We start from the raw sequence: 20,003 nt of genomic DNA on the forward strand, positions 1-20,003 counted from the left end.
CGTTGGTTGTACTTTTGGTTGTACTTATGTTAAACTATAACTTGTGGCCTAAAGTTACTTAATGTCGAATTTCTATGGTTTTGTGTGAGTAAACCGTGAACCTAACTATAAAGTCTCTTTAACCTTTGTTTTATTCAGTGAGTTTGTTTTTTTCACACAAAGTAATATACAGCATTACTGTACGTTAATGCAACCTGCAGCGGGGCTTGGCTGCCTGCCCTGGGCTACGGCCAGGCCCTGCAGCCACCCTCCCAGCCCCTCAAGCATGCACCCACCCCTACGCTGCGCATTGCCTTTTGCCGTGAACGGTGAGGGGGGAGGGGGGGAATATTGTGTGGGAAGCGGGTGAGTTTTTATTTTTTTTTATTTTTTACCTCCAATGGACTTCAGATCCGAGGGTGCCGGCGGGATCCGTGTCCCTAGATATACACATTTTTATTTCTTTATTAACTCAATAACTACTGAACAGAGTTGAGAAAAATTACAAAAGGCCACTTTCTAAGCCAATAGCTAGTTTTCTGCCAAATGTGGAGTAAATCTGTTCAGCTGTTCGGCCTGTAGTCGTGTTAAAAGAAATGCGAATTCCCCATAGAGAATGCATGAGGAGAAAGTGTTTTGAGATCCCCACCCCCTTTTCTCACCCCCAGCTTGACAGATCACCCTGAAACTTTTCACCTCAGATCAAGGTACAAAAGGGCACGTTTTTGGGAGGAAAATTTCATAAAGATTCGGCAAATTGCGCCAAAGTTATTAACAGAACAAAAAACGCTCTGTCTATGGAAAAAGTTGGTCTTAACTATAATATATATATTGCAGTGATGAGGATGCTAACACTAGTGTGCATTGAGGTTACATGCCGAAATGCCTGTGAGAAGGGAACAAACAAGTGTGCCTCTCACTATTTGATAGAAGCCAAAAATCAGGGCGTTTGAAGACGCTATTTGTCGTATTCAACACGGTATTTTTATTTTTACCATTAACTTAATAATTTGTCAAAAGTTTGTCGCAGACAACATATGATCAGCAGAAAAGAACTGTAAAACACGACAGTTTTTACACAACGTTTGTATCAATCATTGCAACACATTGTCAAACTTAAACATAGACCTGAATGCGGTCAACAGATAGAGACATAAAACATGTATAACAAAGTACAGAGTGCAACACATAATATTTGTATCAGTGCAAAATTTGGTTAAAGCAAAAGCATGGTGAATGAGAGAAAGGATTAGAAAAGATTAGAAAAAGGAACGCGAGTGAATTCAAAACTCAATATTATCATCAGCAATAGCTTGGGTTTAAATTGTCCTTTTCTAATTCGCCGACGCGTTTCGAATCCGGAAATTAACTGTCGGGATTCTCATCAGGGCAAAGTTTATCTATCGCTTTTTAAGGGAAGCAGGTTCCAGTCTGGGGTTGCGGGTGCAGACTCAAAAGTGGGTCCAAAACTGAGGCGCCGTTGTTGGGTTGAAAGTCAATCAGAACGGCTGCTCGATGCGGGACAAGGGCTCCGCGGCGTTTTCGCTGCCTGTGGCTGGGCTGAAGCGCTTTGGCGTTTGCCGCCGCTGTTGTCCAGTAAGGGATCCTGTTTTCTGAAATTAGGCTGCCTGATCTTGGGAAACCAAACAGTATGCTATGAGCCGCCAACCGAAACACTTCGAGCGGAGTTGGAACACGCCGATTAAATATTAAAACGAGGACTGCGCCCCTCAGAAAACAGGATCCCTTACTGGACAACAGCGGCGGCAAACGCCAAAGCGCTTCAGCCCAGCCACAGGCAGCGAAAACGCCGCGGAGCCCTTGTCCCGCATCGAGCAGCCGTTCTGATTGACTTTCAACCCAACAACGGCGCCTCAGTTTTGGACCCACTTTTGAGTCTGCACCCGCAACCCCAGACTGGAACCTGCTTCCCTTAAAAAGCGATAGATAAACTTTGCCCTGATGAGAATCCCGACAGTTAATTTCCGGATTCGAAACGCGTCGGCGAATTAGAAAAGGACAATTTAAACCCAAGCTATTGCTGATGATAATATTGAGTTTTGAATTCACTCGCGTTCCTTTTTCTAATCTTTTCTAATCCTTTCTCTCATTCACCATGCTTTTGCTTTAACCAAATTTTGCACTGATACAAATATTATGTGTTGCACTCTGTACTTTGTTATACATGTTTTATGTCTCTATCTGTTGACCGCATTCAGGTCTATGTTTAAGTTTGACAATGTGTTGCAATGATTGATACAAACGTTGTGTAAAAACTGTCGTGTTTTACAGTTCTTTTCTGCTGATCATATGTTGTCTGCGACAAACTTTTGACAAATTATTAAGTTAATGGTAAAAATAAAAATACCGTGTTGAATACGACAAATAGCGTCTTCAAACGCCCTGATTTTTGGCTTCTATCAAATAGTGAGAGGCACACTTGTTTGTTCCCTAAATTTAGGCCCAGCCTTCTCACTTGTCCCCTAAGGGCCAAGCTCCCCTTGTTCTACTAATGCCTGTGAGAGTCCAGACAAACATAGTCTCCCAGTGTTTCTCTGCATCTTGCGGCTCCCTGCCCCCTGGTCCCCTGTCCCTAGCCGGAATTACAGCGAGGGAACAGCGACTGTCGGACCTCAGGACAGGAACATAGTGCTGCATACCTGAGAGCTTGGAGGAACTTGGTGGAGCGGGCGAACGAGGACGTAGGAGGCGGCATGTGAGACTTTATTGCAACGTATGACCGCCAGCAGCCGCAGAAATGGCCGGCATTAGGCCGATTTGACTTGCTCTTCCTGGGAGGGCCACACTTCTCCTTTTTAGTTGCCTCTTTTTTTCTCACCACGCTGAGTGCAGCAAGGAAGGAGAGGAGAACGAGGAGTGGAGATGCGAGGAGGTTGAGGACTGTTTGTTTGGCTTTGCCCATCTACAGCGGGTGCTGTTGGGTTTTACCGCCCTGCTATGTGGTCTTTTGCCTCCCCCCCAATACACCCCCTCTCCCAAGACCCTACTATGCCATCGGCCACTGGGTGCCTTTGCTGTCAGCCGCAGAGGCTGTTTCCCGCTGGGCTGCGTGGAGGCTTTGCTGTTGCTGCCAAGAGGAGAGGAGAACCTAGTTTTTTAGAGTCCAAGAGCTCTCCCTCTGTCAAAAGTCTGTTGGAGCGTAGTCTCTCTCAAGGCTGTGAAGTCCAGGTTGGCCCGATATACCATTGCTGTTGCTGTACTGAGCCGAATCTTGGAATCTTGAAACGTCACCCCTGACCTACCCCTCCATTTAGAGATCAGAGTTATAAAGTTTTTTGAAAGTTACAAAATTAAAAGTTAATAATGACTGTGAGAAAGCAGGGATCGGTTTGTTTACCAAATGGTAGACATGAGCAAAGAATAAATCAAACCCTCTCCAGAACAAAGATGCCCCTGTACGATGCGGTAAGGGAAAAATCAGATGTTCAATGTATGGGAAAAGGGACAGTAGAAACCATTCCAAGTGGAGCCAAATGCTTTGGTTGAATCGAAGGGGGGGGGGGGTCTAATGCTAATACCAATGTTATTGCCACTGATAATTTGCATTCTATGGAATCTGTTAAGGGGATGAGTTGACTATATTGCAGAAAGATTCCACACAGTATTGTGGGTATATTTAGTCCATCCCTTACCATACTTCCTTAGGGTCTCCCTCTGTCAGTGTAAGTAATTCATAGCCCTCATATAATTTTTAAAGGAGTCCCCTCGTCCTCTGATGGTAGCACATGTCCAGGGTGAGGATTTTACCTTGCCAGATTTGGACATAGCTATGTAGGAGGTACAGCTTATGTGATATTATTAAGACTGTGGGTACACCTGCTGTGATAGTTCCCAATGGAATTAACTTGTTCAGGAGCCCTCCTTCAAATAATTCTTCTTTGATACCTCATCTCTCTATTACCCTGATTTTGTTAAAAGTCGTATCTAACCCTGCCACCCTCCAAATGAAAAGGTAAAAGTATCATATTGCGTAGAGAGCTTTAGAATTGAGGATAATAGCCTTTCTAAGCAGTTAGAAAAACGTGTTGGTGGTTCTGATTGCGTTCTTGATACTGTGATAAAAACATTAACATTTTCCATGCGTCGGGCGTGTGTGGAGAACGGCCAGGGGCCGACCGAACAGCGCAAGCGTGGAATTCCTCCGCACCGCGGGGGAATTCCGGCCGCAGCGAAGCGGTTATAGAAGCTGGTAAGCATCAAAAAGGGAAAAGATGCAGACCCAGGGAACCAATAGAAGTAGAACGGGTTTAGATGTCCTGTAGAGGTAAATTATCAGACGGATGTTGTTTGTGAAATAGATGTTTGTGCTCAGTCTGGTAAACCATAAGGAAGAAAATGGTTTAAAAAAGTTACTTTCCGAGGATTCATTTCAATCCATAAAATCTATCTCCAATATTAGTCCTAATAGAAGAGTCTGGACGGTAACTCTCTGAGGTATGCATAGGAACTGTTTGCAATCATTAAATCCCAACCTAGACATTAAGTACATTTTGGTGATTTAAGTGCCCCACTGGTAAAGGGGAAGGAGAGGAAGGAAAAGCAAAGAGGAAAGAAGATAAAAAACCATGTACAGATTTGCTAAAAAGAGACAAAGGAGACTTTCAGAGAAGACCTAGACACATATGGTATACTTAGTGCAGAAGGTATAATCCAACTCTTGCAAGTAGTTAATCAAGTCATGGACCGTGAAAGTGTCCATGTTAACATATCAGCAGAGGGGTTTGCTTATGGGGCACCCTCCCCTTTATATACCATCTTCATTGAATCCAATGGATTCGGAAAGTGATCATACTAAAGTATTGGCTGAGGGGTCTACAGTGATGCCAATTGTAGACCAAAGGGCATCCCTCTCTTATACACCATCTTCTCTAAATCCGATAGCTACTCCTTTCTTAGATACTGGTATAAAGAGATGCCCTCCAGTGTTAAAAGGGTTAGAATAGTTATGTAAAGTGATCACTAATCTATTTTATTCCCCTGTTCAATGTAGATTCAATTCTAAATAGGGCTTTATTGCTTAAATGTTTCTGGGAGATTGAGAATTTGGAGCTTATCCAAGGTAATGATATGAATATGGTTTCCTTCTGAAGCCGTTTTTAAATCGAGGGTAACCTTTTATTCTAAAATTACTGCAAATCTGATATTAAGACTGTCTGAAGGTCTACACAGTAGGGGGATTTTGTGCCTTGGCTAAAAGGTCCCCATCATATTAATATCTACCTTTTCAGTAGTGGGATGCTAACTGATGTAAAGGGGATAATAATCTGGTGCATTAGCTAGTGTTTCCCAAAGCAGCCACTCGCAATGTCCCTCGTATTTGCAATGAGTTCAAAATGATATCCTGGAACGTGGCGGGAATAAAGTATAGTAGGGAGAAGTTCTATTACCAGAGTTCATTAGAGGCAGGCGCGGTTTGTCTCCAGGGGACTTGGTGTATGGGTGAATTGATTTGTGATGTTTTTATCATTTTGAATTGTAAACCAATACCCTCAAGGAAGGGGACATGCAAACGGAAGGGTTCCCTTTATAGGGCCACAGGGAGAAGACATTTTGCACTTTTATTGGAGGTTTATCGTGCTTCTGTTCCTGCCTCCTTATTATATGGCACAGAATTGATTGATGTATCGAAATGGGGCTTTGAAATACAATGGAAGGCCGAATTCTCAGAAGCCTGGCTTCGGTTAACTCTGCTCTTTCTGTGGCACCTTTAAGGCTAGAATGTGTGTTAAGTGCTTTGGTGCAGGGCCTCGCCGGGTAGTGCATTGGGCCGTGTGCCTAGCAAGGAGTGATTACGGTACACTAAGGGTCTGGCTACAAAAAAAAAAATTTGATGGCCCAAAAGAAAATTCATTCATTTACAGAAATTTTGTGACTACGGAAGATCTGCCGCAATTAGACCCTTCTCTGATTTTTACTTTGACGCCTCAGGAACTAAATGTTACTCTAAAACAGGCCACCTGGTCCTTAAGTTTTAATATGGACATGGAGGCCCGGTATTTTAAAAAGGTGTCATCGTCCGGCTTCTTTTTTCATGTTTGATAAAGTACAGGCATATATTTCATGGAATCCGCATCTTGGAGTGTGCCGTTTCTGGATACTGCTGAGGCAGGACATGCTCCCTTTAAACCCCCTCCTGGCTAAATGGTATGGTTCATCAGCGGTTTGTAACCTGTGTAAAAATGGTTCACAAAATATTAACCACGTTCTGTTTATTTGCCCTGCTTTGCTCTTATGTTGGCGGAAATGACTGAGGTCAATTTGTTTGCAGTTGTCTATTCTCTCAGCGTCAGCAGTATTGCTAAGTATTACAATCACTTTATGTTCCTCCGTATGAAATATTTTGTAATAGAATTATTTACGAAGTGTTTTTTAAAGTTATATTAACTTATACCAGTTTGCACGTAGTAGAGGTTGATGGTGTTTCATATGTGGACATTCTTTGCCTCTTATGTTTCAGATATTTGAATTGTCTTATTGCTACTTTGTGGTATACAAATCAATTTGTTATGTAATTCTTAAATCCTTGCATTGACTGCACGAATGACACGTTATAGCCCGTTTTGTAGAACAGGCTGTTGCTTGCTTGGATTTTGTTTTTAGAACCCTGGATATTTTCTATGATTGTTGCATCTTTGGGTGGATTGATGCATTTTACTGTGTGTATTCAATTATGAATTAGAATTTTATTTTATCTATATGCATGTAATTTTGAGATTTTATGCAGACTTCTTCTGAGTTTTTTAACATAAATAAACTTGAACTATATATCTTCTTACCATGTGTGGCTTTAGATACACAAGTTGTGTATGCTCCTGCCATCTAGTGTTGTGCTCGGACATTGCAAGTTGCAAGAGCATTGCCACCCCTCCTGGGTGTTGTGTGATGAAGGCAAGGGTGTGTTTTAATAGAAAGGAAGTATGTGAGCAAGCCATGTAGGCGGGGTGTTCCTCGCTATGGCTTCAGATTTAATAAAGCTATACAAACTCTGTGGTCCTGTTAACTGCTTCAGGATTCTATTGGGTGATTTAAATGAAGCTCAGCATTGGGAATTTTTATTAATCTCTTGTGCTGGACTTGATAATACAATCTGATCCATATGTGACTATATTGCATGCCTCAGTCCACTGTAATTTTTGTTAACCCCTTCGACGCTGATGACGAGCTGGGCTCGTCATGGCGTAGCCTCCTCGCACGCTGATGACGAGCCCAGCTCGTCACGTAAAGTGCGTTTTTTAAAAACCCAGCGTGCAAGCGGAATTCCGCTAGCGCGCATGCGGTTAAACGTGAGGTGTACAGAAAATTAAGAAAAGTAGGAGTGCTTGTACCTAGAAATACTAATCAGTTGATTTTCTTTTTTCCGTCTAGTTTTCGAGGATGCATTCCAGCATTGGCAGTTCAGAAAGAAGTGGAGAGAAAACTGCGGTTCTTACTTGCAGACTTGCCGTTGCCACCTTATGTTCCAGGAGTGGAGAATATCTCTGGGAGTTCTGAAGCAAAGAGAAAAACTCAGGCACAGCCCAAAAAAAGGCCTAAGTATGTAGAAAGCTTCCCTACAAATACTAACAAATCCTGAATTTTGTTTTGTCAGTAGTTTAAGATTTAGTTATTCTATGTTTTGATCATCTGAGCCTGCTTATACCATTAATGAATCCGAAGGCCGCATTCCATATTCTGTGTAGACTACAATCCATTGTTCTAATAAAATGTGTTTAATCATAGAAACAATTTTCTTTTTAAATTATTCTACAGAATATGTGGACCACGTTGTGGTGAAATCAGTGAAAACAGTATTGACTGGGGAAAGCGTTGTGTTGACAAGTTTGATATCATCGGTATTATTGGGGAAGGCACTTATGGACAAGTTTACAAAGCCAAGGATAAAGATAAAGGTAAGAGTTGAAATAAATATTCATAGTACACCTTTATGAACCCTAAACTGTAACCGGTGTAAGTGAAGACCTTTTAAAGAAAGCAACACAAGCAGTTTAGCAATATCGGTGTTCCTATGTAACAGTACTGTACACAGAAATGTAATGCATTTCTGCTCTAGCCTCTGCCAACATTGTAGCTTGAGAGTCTTGGGTGCAAACTCTGTGCAGGCCTCGCGGGTTTCATCCTTGTCTTTCAGGAGACAAAGATTTCAGACTTCATGGGGTTTTCTTTGTGTGAACCTGTTGTGGCAGTTATGGCAGAACTTAAAAGGTGTTTTTTCCATAACCCGTATCTGCCTCTCATTTTTTCATTCTCCGACCATGTGGTTAACTGCAGGGCCCCCTGTCAGAATCAAGAAGATTCCTTTTCTCTGTTAATCACTTTTCTGGCAGCCTTGGTTCATTTGGTAGTTTTTCGTGCTTTTTTTCTTCTGTTTCCCAATATTATTTGACTTATTGGCGGAAAAAATAATCTAAAGATGGTGACTAGGTACAGGAACCAACGGGACGCAGTCTGACGTCACAGGGGATGGACAAACCATCAAATGCTGGTCTCAGACGCTCGCAACAAAAAAAACAAGCATTTACAATGAAATATGTCTCACAGCATTAAATTTTGAATTACTGGCATTGTAAATGACAATACTTTGCATACATTTTTTTTTTAATTTGCAATTGGTATATAAATATTGTTTGTGATAGTTAGCTGTTGCTTATGCTAAGCAAAGTTGGCAGTAATACAGAGTGCTAGTCTTGCTTGTTATAAGCATGCTGATTTAAAGCGCTCTCAATAACTGTAAACAGACTTTACAACTGGCCCCGATCTTTATATTCTTAGTAGATTTACAGGCAAAAGCATTGACCATTTTCTCAGCAATTGCTCATTGCGGTTAACAAATTGTTTAATTGTTTTTTGACGCGACATGCAGGATTCTTGCTCGGTTCGTATTGTTGACCCGAGTGGCCTCCAGGTACCGGGCGGGTCCGCATTGATGGTGGTGGTTTCGGGCTGAGGCTGGTCTGTCGTGGGCGTCTCTGCATATGCACCAGTCGTAGTAGTGTAGCGGGTTTGCAGGGAGTGCACTGACGGAGCCAAATGAAAAGTGCTTACAGGTGAAGGGTGGGATGCGTGGGTGGTGGAGGGGGTGATCGGAAATACGTAGGTGAGAGAATGGACGGGCTGAGAAGGAAAGGGATGACGCATGAAGTATATTCAGAAACATACGGGAGCAAAATGAGCGCAAGTCGAGGCTGCTGCAAACATAAAATATCCAGGAAAATGCAAACCTAAAATATCCAGGAAAATGCAATGTCTAATAAGGGATTTGACTAAAAGATATTAAAAACTCACCGCCGCAGCCCTGCTTGAACAGGAAGCCAGGCAACCTGTGTTGGGACGGGGGCGGGGCCGCAAAAAGACAGGAAGCAGACGGGAGCCTACCCCACGCTTCAGGTGTGTGTGTGTGTGTGTGTGTGTGTGTGTGTGTGTGTGTGTGTGTGTGTGTGTGTGTGTGTGTGTGTGTGTGTGTGTGTGTGTGTGTGTGTGTGTGTGTGTGTGTGTGTGTGTGTGTGTGTGTGTGTGTGTGTGTGTGTGTGTGTGTGTGTGTGTGTGTGTGTGTGTGTGTGTGTGTGTGTGTGTGTGTGTGTGTGTGTGTGTGTGTGTGTGTGTGTGTGTGTGTGTGTGTGTGTGTGTGTGTGTGTGTGTGTGTGTGTGTGTGTGTGTGTGTGTGTGTGTGTGTGTGTGTGTGTGTGTGTGTGTGTGTGTGTGTGTGTGTGTGTGTGTGTGTGTGTGTGTGTGTGTGTGTGTGTGTGTGTGTGTGTGTGTGTGTGTGTGTGTGTGTGTGTGTGTGTGTGTGTGTGTGTGTGTGTGTGTGTGTGTGTGTGTGTGTGTGTGTGTGTGTGTGTGTGTGTGTGTGTGTGTGTGTGTGTGTGTGTGTGTGTGTGTGTGTGTGTGTGTGTGTGTGTGTGTGTGTGTGTGTGTGTGTGTGTGTGTGTGTGTGTGTGTGTGTGTGTGTGTGTGTGTGTGTGTGTGTGTGTGTGTGTGTGTGTGTGTGTGTGTGTGTGTGTGTGTGTGTGTGTGTGTGTGTGTGTGTGTGTGTGTGTGTGTGTGTGTGTGTGTGTGTGTGTGTGTGTGTGTGTGTGTGTGTGTGTGTGTGTGTGTGTGTGTGTGTGTGTGTGTGTGTGTGTGTGTGTGTGTGTGTGTGTGTGTGTGTGTGTGTGTGTGTGTGTGTGTGTGTGTGTGTGTGTGTGTGTGTGTGTGTGTGTGTGTGTGTGTGTGTGTGTGTGTGTGTGTGTGTGTGTGTGTGTGTGTGTGTGTGTGTGTGTGTGTGTGTGTGTGTGTGTGTGTGTGTGTGTGTGTGTGTGTGTGTGTGTGTGTGTGTGTGTGTGTGTGTGTGTGTGTGTGTGTGTGTGTGTGTGTGTGTGTGTGTGTGTGTGTGTGTGTGTGTGTGTGTGTGTGTGTGTGTGTGTGTGTGTGTGTGTGTGTGTGTGTGTGTGTGTGTGTGTGTGTGTGTGTGTGTGTGTGTGTGTGTGTGTGTGTGTGTGTGTGTGTGTGTGTGTGTGTGTGTGTGTGTGTGTGTGTGTGTGTGTGTGTGTGTGTGTGTGTGTGTGTGTGTGTGTGTGTGTGTGTGTGTGTGTGTGTGTGTGTGTGTGTGTGTGTGTGTGTGTGTGTGTGTGTGTGTGTGTGTGTGTGTAGCCCGATGATTGGTGGGGGGAGGGAAAGTGAAAGTAAGCAGCAGGCTTGCAGTGGAGATAGGAGATGGATGTGTGTGTGTGTCTGCCCGCGCCAAGCAGAGCCGGTGACAATAGGTCTCTTGCAAGACCGCGCTTTCGCGTGGTAATCGCCACGAGACCTAAAAATGAGAACGATTCTGGACCCAACCACTAGATGTTGGAATAATGCACAGTATGAGAATCCAAAAAGACTCGTACTACAAAACTACTCCTACTGGTAAGTAGCCATTTAGTTTTGGAATATCAGTCCTTCTGTATAACAGTACTGTATACAGCGATGTACTGATGGATTAGGGTAAATAAAATACTATTGTAAAGGAAATTTAGAATGTCATTGAAACTCAAGTTGTGCATTTCACTTTGCAGTGCTGGGCTCTGGGCTTCAGAGTAGCAATTTTCAAATAGTGAAATATTTTGGTGGGTAGCACTAACCTGGGAATCTATTTTCAATTAATAATATATGAAATGCAAACATTTAAAATATAAAAATTGACGGTTTTGCAGTGTGTGTGCTTTAACTGAAGAATAGCGACTTGCAGTTCATTAAGGTTTGTAAAATATCCTTAAAAAAACCTCTTCTAGTCTAGACCTTTCAGTTCAGCCCTTGTGCTGAATTCTCAAGTACTCTGAACAGATGTCAGAACTTTCAATTTTCTCTGGTCCATGTGAGTAACTTTTCAGTCCAGACATTTTTGTTGAATTATGTGACATGTGGTCCTAGCTTTGCAATGGATTAAATAAAGCTACAAGTTATGTGCATGCAGTGGAAAAAACTTGGAAAGAATAAGGTCCTTATTTGTGGAACTGGGAAACTTGACAACTCTATAGTCTCCTACAAAATTTTTATAGATTCCCTAGTCTGATTTGCCATTAGCTCTACCACCCTAAGACAGTGTGTGAGAGCTCGGACTATAGATTTCAATGGCACACCAGTGGATCTAGACATCAAAAAAGCGCTCAGTACTTCAAACTGGAAATATGCGCTGAGTGTACTAAAAAAAGATGTGATTGGGTCACACTTTTTTGGCCAGGTAAAACTGCTATACACACTGTTGGTTGGGTGATGTCCAGAGGTATTGTATCAGCTAAATCGACTATAGAGTGGTGCAGAATGTCCCTTATCACCCTTACTATTCAAGTTGATGGTTAAACCATTGGCGGTCATTCTTACAGATGTGTATCTTGAATGGGAGACACAGTGCACAGGATATAAAGACAGAACAGGGGGTATCCATGAAGGGATTACCCCTTTAAGATCTTGCATGAAAGTTTTAATCACAGGAACTTTGCTTCTTATTTTGTAGCTACACAATTACTGGCAAGTATGTGCTATAGACAAACCCAGTGTAGCACATAACTGTTCTGTATAATTCCATGAACCGGCTTAATTTGTTGACTTGATAGTAAACCATAAAATGTAGCCGCAAAACATGCGCCAGTTGTAAGTTTTCTAGCTTCTTTCAGGATTTGCATACATACCTTGGATCATTATAAATGTTAAGACCATAGGTGCTAAATGGTCAGACAATGTGACTTAAGGTCTGGATTTGAGAAGTGCCCGTGATCTTGGCTTAGAAGTTGTGGGCCGAGTGCCAATCTTTACGTTTCATTGACTCCTGTGTTATGTTGTATTCTTAAATAGATGCCAATGAGTAGCCCCTCTGACAGCTACATGTTTTCCTGCTGCATTTGCAGATAGAGTGGGGTCTGGGAGGGACAGGCAAAGGGCTATTGGCTTTTGCACATCAGGTCTGTATACATTTGAACAACCATGGGCTATTTCTGCTTTTAGAGAGAGAACAGCCCTAGTGTGATTCAGAGAAAGAAACAAAGAGCTGCTGTGTTTTATAGAAGGTTTTGTCCTGTCCTGTCATGTATTAACATGCGGGACCTTTTGACATCTAGTGCACGAACAACCGCCTGGTCTTGGGGGGCTTTGGTAGGATAGAGGTTCAGGCCAATGTTGCCAGGTGGATCTAAGTCTATCATCCTGAGGTTCGGGGTCAAAAGGGGCCTCATAAGGATGTAAACGACCGGAAGGCTTACTACCCACCCCACCCGATCCCACCCCACCTAGTGATGGGTGTGGGGAACCCCCATTAAAGTGTGATATGGGGTGACCTTGCGGTGGAGAGGATGAAGAAGGAGGAGGATGAGAAGGGGACAGAGTTGGTTGGATGTGCGCTAGTCCCCTGATCCTGGTGCTTCCTGGGCTTGGCTGGTGGCTCAAGCTCCAAGGCAGGAGCCTTCTCAAAAGTCAGCTTCTTCTTGTGAGAAACTGTGTCCAGACCCTTGTGAGGAGGCTGCGTGAAGGTCCTGCCAGTCTGCAGATGGATTTGGACAGCTTCTGCTTCGCATAGAGTTCCTGCTGCAAGCTATTAAAAATTGGCTGCTCCTGATCATCTCAGGCACTGAAGATGGTATCTGGCCTGACTGAACAGATTGTGTTTTTGGTCCCGAGGTCGGCCTCAAGGCCAGTTTTGGTGTTGGTGCCGAGGACGATCTTGGCCGACCGTTTTGGTGCCGAAGGCTGGATTGGTGCCAGATCTGAAGCAGTGGGTTTGTTCCCACCATAGCCCTCAGCAGTGACGGACCAGAAGCTTGGAGTCTGGGTTAGATGTCCGACCTCGGGAAGGCAGTGCTGAGCCTGAGAGCGGTATTGGGATGGAGATGGAGGAGTGGTGGTGGTAGTCACGGTTGAAGTCTTCTTCACAAGGACTTCAAAAATGTGAAGCTTCTCTGACTCTGATTGCAAGCTCAGGGCTGACGTGAATGGCCTGCTTGGCCGAGGCTGTAAATTATTGTCCCACGATGTTGTGGTCCCCCAAAAAGGCCAGGTTAACATCTGTTGTCGCTATGCCCTTGTGAACGAGCGAACAGCCGTTCACGTCAATACCTAGCGGTCCTATTTTTTAGAGTGGAAGCCGAGACTGGCCATGCAAGACGTCTCATCCTGCTCTGGGACAAGGCAGGTTGCAAACCTGATGACTGTCAGTCTGGGGGTACTTCGCTCTACATATTGGGCGGCAGTTCTGGAAATGGGCCCTTCCCATCATCATTGCATTCTACAGGACCAAAGATGGAGGATGAAGGCTCTAGGAGGCGCAGGCCCCTAAAGGTTTTCAAGACTAACTCCCTCGCCAAGCGGACAAAGGTCTCAACAAAGCTGAAGATTGTGCAGACGGCTGTATCTTTTTTCCTACAGGAATGGAGAAGTTCAAAGGCGACTGATTGCGAACAATGGAGCTGATGCCCATGCTCATTACCGGTAATAGGTGGAGTCACTATACATCGGGACTCAGTCTTCTTTGAAGAAAAACAGGTTGCACATATCCAAATCAAACTATATGCAGCAGAAGCATGAACATCATGTGTCTATGCAGCTACACATGCCACAAACATATATTTGAGAGTAGACTAAAGCGAGACTGTAGTTAAGGTTCAGTGACCCTTTAGATACATCAATTTCAAGATGGTCAGATATCTCCCTCTCTGAAAGTGTATAGAGCCAAGGCGTATGGCAGTGCATTGTATAGGGCTGAAGTGTGGGACAATGCTGATCTGACCACATCCAGCGTGGCTGAAAATACCTTTATCAGAGCCCTTACACGTCTACCAAAAAAACCACATTGATACCCCTCTGACGTGACTTGAGCCTCAAGCCCCTTTCTTTTCAGGATGTAGCTTCTCACAATAAGGCTAGCAATATCAAATGACTCTTGTCAAAAATATGCTGCATAAGATAGGCCTTTGTGAATTTTGGTCCTTATGCCCTGTTTCAAAGCACTTGGACATAGCTCAAAAAGGCCTTTTGGGAATATATGTGGACTGAAGAACTCAGACACATCTCGGAGGGATCATTTGCAGACACATTTTAAGAGTTCAAGATTTATATAGTCTTTGTGCCTCTCCTAGATTCTACAACCCGGATAGCTGCTAAGAGCATGTACCTGACATTTCAATATGGCACTCTTCTGCTACAGACGCTCCGAGCAAAATGGAACCTAGGTGGCACTGGGACTACTACATATTCATGTCAAAAAGCAGAGGAATCTCTAGCACACTTTATATTCTTTTGCCCATCATGTTTGTGCCCTAAAAAATCCTGGATTATTCCACTATGTAAACAACTCTGTCGGCAGCATTAGGATGCTGTACGGCTGCTGTGCACTGAATTCAGTCAGGCTATTGTCTGTACAGCTTCAAAATATTTATACTGTAGCTGGTGCATTAGAATAAAAGCATTTGTCTGACCTTCTGGATAGCATAGTTTTACCTGACAATGTGACAAACTTTGCCTGTCTTTTAAACCCTTTTTTCCTCATCGATTTTGGTTAAAAACCATCTTTTTAATAGGGTTCTTTTTTATAAATGATATGATTCAATTTTTAATGCTATTGTCCCTTTTTAAATATCTCTTTATAAGTTGTGGAAAACTCAGAACTTTTGAGGTGGTCCATCTCACTACAGGGAATGGACTTTACAGTGGAACACAGACCTGGGACTGACCATGCCAGAGCAGACGGCCTTCACATATTCTTTTGCGCAGACAATGAAGACTGGCTTGGGAAAGGTGGGCAAGGTTGTGTAGGAAAGTTCCTGTTTTGACATGGTTACTGTGACTTTTTGCCTGATATCTGGTGCAACTGTGACTGAAAGTGTACTGGATTCCTGCTAACCAGGTCCCCAGTGCCAGTTTTATTTCCCTAAACTGTACGATTGTCCCACGGATGACATCCCTTTAGGATCCTTGCAAGTCTCTAGTAAGTGGTAGCCCTGGTACCTAGGGCCTTAGAACTAAAGAGGGTTCATTAGGACCGCAGCACAAATTATACCACCCTAAGAGACCTCTCACCAGGCTCATGCAAACTCCCACTTACGCCTGTGTGTCTTTGTGCATAGAAAAGCGAAGAGTTGACATGACTCGCATCCCTGTGTGCCTTGTCTACGAAGCACTGCCATGTGCTATAGGCAAGTTGCCCCTACGGCAGGTCTTACAGCACTATACCCACATGTGGGCATATATGCGGGAGTGTATATGTCCCAGTGATACCTAAGCTCACTCGAAGATATTACACTTGTACAGGGAAGCAATGACGAGTACTTGGATTGGACACTTATGATTACGAGTTGATAGCTTCACTGTACCCTAAGGTGTTTGGTACCAACCACATTGTTTTGATAACCCCACACTGATGCCGGAGTTAATAAATACACCCAAAGAGCACATTAGAGGTGCTCCCCTGAAAATCTACTCACTACTGGTGGGTTGACTGACAGGTCTCGACCAGTCAGTCAGTCACAATAGGCTGGTTGCTGGCCTCCTGAGGTGAGCGACTTCATTCTAGGAGGCCAGGAACAAGGCCTCCTCTGGACGAAGGTGTTCACACCTTCTCCATGCAGGATGTGCATTCCATGGTAAGAAGCTTTAAAGGCCCTGATGCCTTTGTTATGTGACCCAGGCCTCTCCAGATAGTGAATATGCCCACCCCTTGTCCTGACCCCACTTTTTGGTGACCAGACATGTGGGAAATATAGTAATATTGAGGTGTACCCACATTCAGCCAGCAATGCCCTTAGAGTTGGCCAGCCAATGTGGACCCCATTATTTAAATTCCTCTATCTGGTTTTGGGCGCAATTCGCATTCTAGGGTCAGGGATATGCCTGCTTTAGGGTGTAGACACCCTAAAGGTAGGCAGCCCATTGGTTACTACCTGTCACTCTCCTTAACACCCCTAATTTGACTATTTAGATGACACCCCTGAACCCACGAAATAGGATTCAATGGATAAGGACGAAGAAGAGTCCATGCCTGGCGAGAACTGCGGCAGACCTGTGGACTTTGGCGAGAAACCCTGCGCATCATCCGCCCTCTCCTGACAGTCGTGACAGTGACTCATCCTGCGAGCTGGAGAACTGCCAAAGCCTTGGATAGCCTGCCAGCAGTCTCCCTTGGAGTATAGGAGCTACCCCCTACAGTCCGCTGGTACTGACGAGAAGGGTCCTGTCCACCGCCTTGCAGCTCCGTGCCCAATGCCACAGATGACCGGGTGATTCGTGCTCTGGAAGGTCAGATCTGTCTTCCCACCGAGTGTGAAGACAACAGGAACAACCGGAGCTGTGCAGCAGCAACCCCCACCCTGCACCAAACTCCCAACAGTGAGAGTCCAGATTCTCACTGCACCAGGACCAAGCAGCCGTCTCGGGACATCAGCATCCATCCATGAGACCCACTTCGAGAGTGGCCTAGCTGCCTATATTTAGCCCTTGCCAGCTGTTTGTCCCTGACCGTGGGGTACATCTTTGCTCGCCCAGCTGAGCAAACAACTCTGCACCCGAGCTGCCTAGCCCGGGTCCGGACAAACTTGCTTTGCCCAGTTGCTCAAGACCCCTTACGACCTATCATGAATCAAACAAATTTGTAGAGAGCGCTACTCACCCGCTAGGGTCTCAAGGCGCTGGGAGGGGGGAGGGAGGGCGGAGTCGCTACTGCTCGAACAGCCAGGTCTTGAGTTGTTTCCTGAAGGAGACCTGGTCCTGGGTCAGCCGTAGGTGGGTGGGGAGGGAGTTCCATGTCTTGGCCACCAGGTAGGAGAAGGATCTTCCTCCAGCGCTGGCCCTGCGAATTCGTGGGACGGTGGCGAGGGCGAGGCCGGCGGATCGGAGCTGGCGGTTGGGTGTGTAGAATGTGAGGCGGCTGTTGAGGTATTTGGGGCCCATGTCGTGGATGGCCTTGTGTGCGTGGGTGAGGAGTCGGAACGTGATCCTCTTGCGGAGCCAGTGCAGGTTTCTCAGATGGGCAGAGATGTGGCTGTGACGAGGGATGTCAAGGATGAGTCGTCCAGAAACGTTCTGTATGCGCTGGAGTCTTTTCTGGAGTTTGGGGGATCCGTTTGTCTCTAGGAAGGCGGAGAGTTGTTTGTTGACGGTTTTCTGGATGACTTTGGCAGGAAAAGGGAGGAGCGAGATGGGGTGGAAGTTCTTGAGGTCCGTGGTGTCAGCGGTGGGTTTCTTCAGGAGGGCGCTGAGCTCGGCATGTTTCCAGCTCTCCGTGAAGGTGGCGGATGCGAAGGAGCTGTTCATGATGTCCCGGAGTTGGGGTGCGATGATGGAGTCGGCTTTGTTGAAGATGTGGTGTTGGACAGGGGTCGGTTGGGGATCCGGAGTGGACGGTGTTAATCATGCGGGTGGTGTCTTCGGTGCTGACCGAGGTCCAGGTGCAGAGGGTGGTGGTGGGGGGGCGCTGGTTCGGTGGTTGGGTGCGTGGGTGCGTGGTCTGCACGCCGAAGCTGTTGTGTATGTCGGCGATCTTGCGGTGAAAGAACGAGGCGAGTGATCCGCGGAGGTCTTGCGAGGGAGTGCAGCAGGTTTTCTTGGAGTTTTTGAGGTCGTTTGTGAACCGCAAGGTTTTCTTGCTGCCGGGTCTGCTGGGAGGGTTCTTCAGTGGTGCAAGGTCATTGGCACAGTTGGTGAGCCACTGTGTGAGGTTGCGGGCGGCTTTGTTGGGGTCCGTCGTGTTGGTGGGAGGGTTCTGGCTGAGGGAGGTGGTGAGCTGGTCGGCGGTGATCTTGCTCCAGCTTCTGCGGGGAACCTGTTGCGGGTGGTGGTGGGTCGTGGTTCTCCTGAAGTTGAAGTGGACGCAGCTGGGATCTGTCCAGTGTAGTCCGGTGGAGTGGCTGAAGGAGATGTGCTTGCTGGAGGAGAAGATGGGGTTGAGCGTGTGACCGGCGTAGTGGGTGGGGGTGTTCACCAGTTGCTTGAGTCCGAGGTTGGCGAGGTTATCCAGCAGGGCGGCGGTATTGCGGTCATTGTTGTTCTCCAGGTGGATGTTGAGGTCCCATAGGAGGATGTAGTCTGTCAGAGAGCCCCTGTATGGGAGCTCTCTGACTTGTCCTCAAGCCCCCCTGTGCAGCCTAGTTCCAGGTGACCCCTGCGACCCCCCCCCCCCTTCTCCTTCTTACCACGCCAGCTACCAGCCTCACCTGCAACCTGATCCCTGTAGATCCCGAGCGGTTGTTGGACTGCTGGTAATTCTTTGGACCATGGCCCACTACAACGCCGAACCCTGAAGGTGAACCCCTGAAATAGACTGCCCCTAACTTTAGGTATCTTTGACTTTTTCATGTTGTTGATCATGTTGTCAGCATACTGTGACATACATTGATCCTGTGATATTGATCACATTAGCTATTGGTTCCAAGGTTAATGCAAACCGCATTGGCTTTAGTAGTCACCCTTGTCTGGTGCCTCTGCTGCCCATGTAGGTGTCAGGTATGACACAGCCTGTCTTAATGCAGGGCATTGGATTTGTGTAAAGTAGCCTAATCCAAATGATGAACCCACTGCGCAATCCCTTGCCCACCATTGCGCCATAGATGAAGGCCCTCCTCGTTCTTGGCAATATAGTTCGCCTCGCCTCTTGCATGCTACTTGGAACTTCTCTTGTGTTCCGAGCCATATTAAAAAAGATGGTCAACCTGGGAGCCAGTTGATCCAGGTAGGTCGCATAAAATTAGACCGAGGGACGGTCAATGCAGCACCTTCTATATAGAGCAGTGAGGTTGCATGTTGTCTTCTGGTTAGCTCGCAAGTACGTTAAAGTCTCATGTGAATTGTGTGTTTGATTTACCTAGGACTGCATTGCACCCTTGTCCAGCTGCTCCATGATGGCATCACTCAATGGGACCACCTCTGTTGTTGGGAGTGCTCCTGCTGCCTGCTGAGGATGTATTTGTGAATCGGTTGCGCCTTTCACTGTGCGTTTGATGCATACAATTGCTTGTGCTATTCCAGAAACTCTCAATTAATTTCAATTTAAGTTGACCACCTATATTCTTGCATTCTTCTTGCTGAGTATTGGAGATCCTCTCTTTTCAGGTTTGGCTTGCCAAGCAAGGAACCTGCCAGTTTTATCACACTCCACACGTCTACTAGGGACTGTCACATCGCCTAGTTTCATTGACCGGATTCGCACCCCATGTTTCTTCTTGTCAGTGTAGTAAGTCTTCCTGCTTCAGGATATCTCCATTCAGTTGTGCTCAGACGCTACATGTCCCTTATAATCACCATGCTTTGACCTCGTAGCACCACCTTACACATTTCTCACTCATGCAACCTGTTGGTTGCCATTCTCTCAATCTCCAAACAATAATTGTTGGTAGTCTCCTCCAGTATTTGCTGGAAAACAGAGTCCTCCAGCAATACAGTGGGTTTCAAACATGAGACTAGGGGCCTTGGAGTGTCCCATTTGAGGGTTAGCATTAGCGGGGCTTGATCATATTGTGTCATGGCTTGGTATTCCACCGTCGGTACTCTCTCTTGCAGTGATGCATTGCAGA

General features: G+C 45.7%; 1 protein-coding gene across 2 annotated transcripts in view; it reads left to right on the plus strand.

Moving 5' to 3' along the window:
* CDK13 (cyclin dependent kinase 13) overlaps nt 1-20,003 on the plus strand; it is an 841,634-nt gene that overhangs the window by 373,889 nt on the left and 447,742 nt on the right. For both annotated transcript variants that reach the window (XM_086964864.1, XM_086964863.1), the window contains exons 5-6: nt 7,366-7,533; nt 7,750-7,889. In XM_086964864.1, the coding sequence (XP_086820990.1) occupies nt 7,366-7,533; nt 7,750-7,889 (308 nt within the window). The remainder of the gene's footprint in view (nt 1-7,365; nt 7,534-7,749; nt 7,890-20,003) is intronic.

Source organism: Lissotriton vulgaris, chromosome 4_1 (assembly GCF_964263255.1).
Source record: "Lissotriton vulgaris chromosome 4_1, aLisVul1.2, whole genome shotgun sequence".
Taxonomy (NCBI): Eukaryota; Metazoa; Chordata; class Amphibia; order Caudata; family Salamandridae; genus Lissotriton; species Lissotriton vulgaris.